This window comes from Diaphorina citri, unplaced genomic scaffold (assembly GCF_000475195.1).
Source record: "Diaphorina citri unplaced genomic scaffold, Diaci psyllid genome assembly version 1.1 scaffold4192, whole genome shotgun sequence".
Lineage (NCBI taxonomy): Eukaryota > Metazoa > Arthropoda > Insecta > Hemiptera > Psyllidae > Diaphorina > Diaphorina citri.
The window spans coordinates 1-7,001 of NW_007381591.1; the positions used below are offsets into that span (position 1 = coordinate 1).

At 38.2% G+C, this 7,001-nt stretch overlaps 1 protein-coding gene across 1 annotated transcript; it reads left to right on the top strand.

Moving 5' to 3' along the window:
• Positions 1–5,062: 5,062 nt before the first annotated feature.
• On the top strand, positions 5,063–5,660 carry LOC103520863 (the record flags this gene model as incomplete). Its single annotated transcript, XM_008485960.1, has 1 exon — positions 5,063–5,660. A coding segment is annotated over one exon (598 nt), but the record flags the coding sequence as incomplete, so codon positions are not given.
• Between the last annotated feature and the right edge of the window lie 1,341 nt (positions 5,661–7,001).

The following is a 7,001-nucleotide window of genomic DNA, read 5'->3' on the forward strand; positions in this document are numbered from 1 at the left end:
ACCGAAAGCTAAACTTTTTTCCAGAGAATTTTCAAGTGGTCCACGATATATCCTTAGGACTTTGAAGTTTGAACTGTTGCAAAACTTTTTCTTTTTCCTCGGCATACAGGGGAGAAAAATAGCCGTAAATGTAAATTTGTTTGTTAAAATATTGTAAGCACTTCTTAGAATTGATTAAGATTGTAATTATTTGGATTGATTTTGAAACATGTCGACGAGAAAGAAAAACTCAATTACTTCAAAGAAGAAAAAACAAAAATCACTGAAGGACAAGGCAATTAGTAATGCTGTAATACCCAGAAAGGTTAGGAAGAAACTTTAGGTCCACAAAAGTTGTGAAGAGGCCAAGATTCATATTCATTAATTTAGGCCAAGATTCATATTTATTGATTTAGGCCAAGATTCATATTTTTTTATTGATTTAGAATAAATCAAGATTATTTCTTGGAGTTTTTACTTTCTATTTTTCTCTTTTCAAGACAACCCCGTATATTTTCCTATCTCCGACTAGTTCTTAAGACGAGAGCAGAGTAATTTGTTCAATGTTGTGCAAAGCTGTTCACAAGATCCCAAGTTTCCCTCGCTAGAAATTTACATATCCTCAGGAGAGCTATACAATATGTAGCATCAGTTATACATACAATGGGTGACAAAAGTTCCGGTTGGGGCCCAGAGAATTTTCCTAATTTTTACCAGTAGTAAATTAATATTCTGTGTTCTTTTCCAAAGCACCTGGTTCAAAAATGGTGTAAAAATATTGAGAAAAAAAGTTACGTTAACCTTTGTCTCCAGAAACATGCATTTTCAGCATAAAACTGATCCTTGTTTTTCATTTTTCTTTTTTTACTCACAGTTTATAGAGAAAAAGTTTTAAACTTTACAGTGAATAACATTAATAATGGTCCTACCGAAAAAAATGCAGTAATTTGAGAAAAAAGCAAAAAATACAAGCGTTCCTCTAATTTTGTCACCCTAAAGCACCTGGTTCAAAAATGGTGTAAAAATATTGAGGAGAAAAAAAGTTACGTTAACATTTGTCTCCAGAAACATGCATTTTCAGCATAAAACTGATCCTTGTTTTTCATTTTTCTTTTTTTACTCACAGTTTATATAGGTATGTGGTCTTGTAGAAAAAGTTTTAAACTTTACAGCAAATAACATTAATAATGGTCCTACCGAAAAAAATGCAGTAATTTGAGAAAAAAGCAAAAAATACAAGCGTTCCTCTAATTTTGTCACCCAGTGTACAATGTGCAATTTTTAGCATCAGCTATGTAATACATAATGTAGTATCGTTGTTCATAGGAAGTGGATAATTTGAGCCCATAACTAAGGCACGCGTGTATCCTGAAACCAAACAGCCATACAGGGTGTTCAGACTTTGATTTACCACCTAATTATTTACATTCGTGTTTTGAAAAATTCGACTTTGAAAATACGGGAAGAGTAAAAATCCACGAAGATTTTGCTTTTTGACTTTAATACTTTTACCGGCCCATTTACTTACCCCAAAGAGTAGAAATGTCATTCATGGCGGTGGTAACTGCAAGGTAACTAACTACCAGGAACCCGGAAGCAAGGTCCGAGAATGTACATTTTTTCTTCATTTCTACAAAAAAAAGTCCTTTATTTAAGTTTGGAACGTTAACTTGTGGTCACCCTGTATTTGAAGCACAAGAATATATAATAGAGTTAGATAGCAAACACCCTGTATTTGAAATTAATAGAGCTGGATAATTTATTTAAAGTTCCATTATGAAAGATAGAGCTTGTGTTATCAGTGTGTAGTGTCTTATATTCTGCCTATTCTTCTGGAATATTCGGCCCGAAGGATCAAAAAGTAGATATCCGTCTCGTAAGACCAGAAAATAATTATTTGAGCCAAAGGACCAAAAAATTAATAGGTATCCATCTGGCCCGTAGGATCAGAAAGTAAATATCCGGCCCGAAGGACCAAAAAGTAAATAGGTATCCGGCCCGTAGGATCAGAAAGTAAATAGGTATCCGGCCCGTAGGACCAAGAAGTAAATAGGTATCCGACCCGAAGGACCAAAAAGTAAATAGGTATCCGACCCGAAGGACCAAAAAGTAAATAGGTATCCGACCCGAATTTGTCACCCAGTGTACAATGTGCAATTTTTAGCATCAGCTATGTAATACATAATGTAGTATCGTTATTCATAGGGAGTGGATAATTTGAGCCCATAACTAAGGCACGCGTGTATCCTGAAACCAAACAGCCATACAGGGTGTTCAGACTTTAATTTACCACCTAATTATTTACATTCGTGTTTTGAAAAATTCGACTTTGAAAATACGGGAAGAGTAAAAATCCACGAAGATTTTGCTTTTTGACTTTAATACTTTTACCGGCCCATTTACTTACCCCAAAGAGTAGAAATGTCATTCATGGCGGTGGTAACTGCAAGGTAACTAACCACCAGGAACCCGGAAGTATGGTCCGAGAATGTACATTTTTTTTTCATTTCTACAAAAAAGTCCTTTATTTAAGTTTGGAACGTTAACTTGTGGTCACCCTGTATTTGAAGCACAAGAATATATAATAGAGTTAGATAGCGAACACCCTGTATTTGAAATTAATAGAGCTGGATAATTTATTTAAAGTTCCATTATGAAAGATAGAGCTTCTGTTATGATCACATTACAAGTTTGCTTGATGCTGTTAAGGATGCAGTGTGTAGTGTCTTATATTCTGCCTATTCTTCTGGAATATTCGGCCCGAAGGATCAGAAAGTAGATATCCGTCTCGTAGGACCAGAAAATAATTATTTGAGCCAAAGGACCAAAAAGTAAATAGGTATCCATCCGGGCCGTAGGACCAGAAAATAATTATTTGAGCCGAAGGACCAAAAAATTAATAGGTATCCATCCAGCCCGTAGGATCAGAAAGTAAATATCCGACCCGAAGGACCAAAAAGTAAATAGGTATCCGGCCCGAAGGACCAAAAAGTAAATAGGTATCCGACCCGAAGGACCAAAAAGTAAATAGGTATCCGACCCGAAGGACCAAATTGTCTCTGTCCATATTTCTTCCCCTTCTCTCCCTCCCTCTTTCTTTTTTTCCTCTCCTTCGCTCATTCTCCTTCTTCCCCTCCTCTATTATTCCTTCTCCTTCCTCTCTCCTCTTCTTCCTCCCTCTCCTTCCTTCTACCCCCTCCTCTCTTTCTCCTTCTTCTTCTCTCCTCTTCCCCTCTTTTCTTTTTCATTCCCCTCTATGCTCTCTTACCTCTTCTTCCCTTATTCTCTCCTCTTCGTCTCCCTTCTCTTCTTCATCCCTCTTCTCTTTTCTTCTCCTCTTCTTCTTTCTCTTTCTCTCCCGTCTCTGCTGTTTGAAATTTGAAATGTAGGCAATATCTCCTGATTACCATTGGTTCAAAGATGAAATTTTCCACGGGGAGAAAGACCAGTAGGGGCAGAAAGAAGCTTTGGGAGTGAATTTATGATTGTCAAGAAACTGGTATACAGGGTGTGGCTATTTCAAGAAACTCACATACAGGGTCCGCTGGAAGTACCACCATTTTTCCAGGAACAATTAAATTAGCTAATGCTAAAAGCAATAATATTTGCCAATGTGGACGCCCTAATAAATCTAAATAACCAGCATTAATTCTCATTTGCTCTATAATACTAAAATTAATGGGTCATATTCTGCTCATCATTACATAAGTTACTCCTGTTTTTCATGTACATACATTTACTTTACATACTTATACATAAACTAAATTAAATAAAATTATAATTTTAATAATAAAAAATAAACGTTGACTTTTCTTTATTTCTCTCTTTCTTAGGTTCAAATAGTTTCAAACCCATGACCTAGCGCTTACAAGGCAAGCGCACTACCCTCCAAACTAACTAGGCTGGTAGTTTTGGGTAGATTGAGAAAAGGGAGGCTTAGGCTTTTCTCGAAATATCAGATTAAGGAACTACCTATGCCCCGCCAAGTCAAGAAAGTTTGACAGCGTTACTAGAGATCCAAAATCCAATATAGCACTAGAATGGTCACGGTTGGTCTAGTGGTAACGCGCTTGCTTGCCATGCAGAAGGTCCCGGGTTCGAATCCCACCATTGACAAAAATTTGTACTCGTTTTTCGATTGCAAATATTTCAACGGGTTACTTTCTGGTGTTCTCGTGTTGACCCAGCACCTAAATGGGAAGTATTGTGTCTCTTCTCGCCCATCTGATGAGAGGCATACTACGGGATGGACATGCTACGACACAGGCCACATGCGTCTAATGTAGCAGTTGTTCCATTGCTACGAAAAAAAAACGGCGGTGGAACACTCATCTTTTAAAAACCCAAATCTTTAAATCTTTAAAGATGTGGAGATATACCAGTGGAGATATTGAAGTAGAAACATACTTATCCACAACAGAGACGGACTGTAAAGTAATATTGAACAAGATATGGAGTAATATGAACTAAGGTGACCGAACGTATACGTGACGAATAAGTGTGCGTGAACCTTAAACGTAGAAACACACCACTATCACATCACGTCACGGCAGGTTACGTGTACTCATGGGGAGTAAGAAAGATGTAGTTCAAAGTTTTCCCTTAATAATGTAGCTAGGTAAATCCGTTGATAGTAGCCACAGCTCACGTGACGTGATAGTGTGTCTTTCTTTCGGACCTTAAAGACGAGATCTTTAAGGTCCACGCACACTGTCTGATGCACTAATGTGGACTTAGTGGCCTGAGATACCTCGTCTAATGGTTCACACTAGACTTAGTTGAATGGCAAGTTATTATCCCAACTTCCGGTCAATAAAAATCTTCTCGAGTCTTGGCCTATGCAAGGAAACGCCACAAACCCAGTGCTGTGGTCATCACAAGTCAAAACCATTAAACTCGGACACCAAGATGTTCCCTGTCTTAGGCCAGCCACTCACTATCAGATAGACCTGATCATGTCTACCTGATAGTGAGTGTGCTCATCAGGTAGTCCTGACAGACGGACCTTTTCAGCCGTACCTGTCAGGTTTGGTTCAAGTGTAAGTCAAGCGAAAGGTATTACTTCCTTTCAATTCTCATCCAGATTTGATTCCGATAAGCGATTTATAGTGCCTGAAGCACTGGTCGTGGATAAAATCGCCAAGTTACCTACGTGTCATGTCGATGTACACGCACTGAAGCATTTGACTGGATTACAGCTTAGTGATGATACCTTTCACACTCCCAGTAACATTGATTGCCTTATCGGCGCAGAACTTTTTTCCCAGATAGTTGGCCCCAGACGTGCGTTGCCTGACGGCAGTCCAATCATTCTCGAGTCTGCACTGGGAGATATTATCATGGGACGAGTGCCAGCACTCTCAAGTGGTACACCTCTCAGTTTCCACGTTAGTCAGCCCATTCAACAAGAGCCACTGGAAACTATCGTGCAAAAGTTCTGGGCGATGGAAGATGTTCCTTCCCCATCTCAAGGTTTGACTCTAGAGGAAGAGCAATGTGAGACGCATTTCATAAATACAACTCAACGTTTGGCAAGTGGGAGGTATGCTATATCGCTTCCGTTCAAAGTAAGTCCTAGTAATCTCGGTAATTCCTATGAGATTGCCAAGAAGCGTCTCCTCAATTTAGAGAGGAAATTCCAGTCAAATCTGGCTGGCATGTATTGGCCTATATTCCTATAATTTTGAGCATACACCTTCCCCCTACGCTGAAATCTTGGATTCGGGCCTCGGACCTGCCTCCTCACTCCGTCTGAGTGGAGCCTGAGAAAAGCCAGCAGCATGCGATTGCCGAGATGGTCACCCGTCCGGATTCTAACCACGCGGAACGGTGCTTAACATCAGTGATCCTTTGGGAAATGGGTATATTCAGCTTTCAATTGCCGCTGGCATTCTGTGCATGTTTTTCTTTGCCCTTTTGTAGTTTTGTATAGCTCCAGGATGCATGTGGAAAAATGCTTTTGTACTTTCAGATTCTTCAGCATGTGCATGTGTAATTGTGTATGCTTTGTAGAAAATGTCTGATTTATTTAAAATTAATATCCTTTGTGTTCCTATCTTTTTTTTACCCATGTACTTTTGAAAACCCAATACACACGATTTGTCTTACGGCATTGTAAGGGAAATCGTAGACTTGTAGACGTAAAAGTGTAAAATTATTAACATTATTCTTACCGTTTTTATTATTATTGGATACTAGGTATTTGTGTTTTTCTACTCCGACTCGAGTTTCGCCTTTATAGGGTTCTTTATAGGCAAAATTATTGTACAGTTAAAAACTGTGCGATTTTTCGTTCAATCTGAGATAATTATGTAGAGTCCGATTATCCCAGTTTTGAAAAAGTCCAACTCCTCAAATAGCAATAAACAGGTGGTTGTTTGTTTTAACTCTACAAATCCATCCTAGCTCTTCAAGTATTAATTTTACTGTTTGTTTGGTTTCAGGATCTCGAAGTAAAGCCTCTTTCATTCCCTTCACTTTATTCCTTTGCCTTCTACATTCGTTGATGGATTTTATTCATTTATTTGCTGACTTAAAAGACGGTTGAGTTCAAATTAATTTTAAAAAAATCAGTGACAATTTTATTTATTTATTTATTTACACGCTAAGCAGCAAGGCCATGTGTGGAACAGTGACAAAATAAAATGCTTTTTTATTTACCTACTGACTTTTTTTGCCATCCGGCAAACTGTTTATTGAAAATCGCTATCGTTTTATTGTTATTATTATATTTTTTAACGGAGCATTGACCATTCCTATGGGTGAGTGTTTTTTGTACACTCATGTTTTTAGAGAAATCTCTAAAAAAAAAATTGTACACTTTTCGAGTTCAAATGGCCTTTCTTTCTCATTTTCTCGCCAGAATTTATTCACTGTATGCTCAATGGCCTGTACAGCACATTAATCAGGATTTTTCTACCCCCTCTTCCTTCTCTTCATACTCATTCTCCCCCTCCTATTTCTCCTCCCCTCTGCCTTTTCTTCATCCTCCATATTTCTTCCCCTTCTCTCCCTCCCTCTTC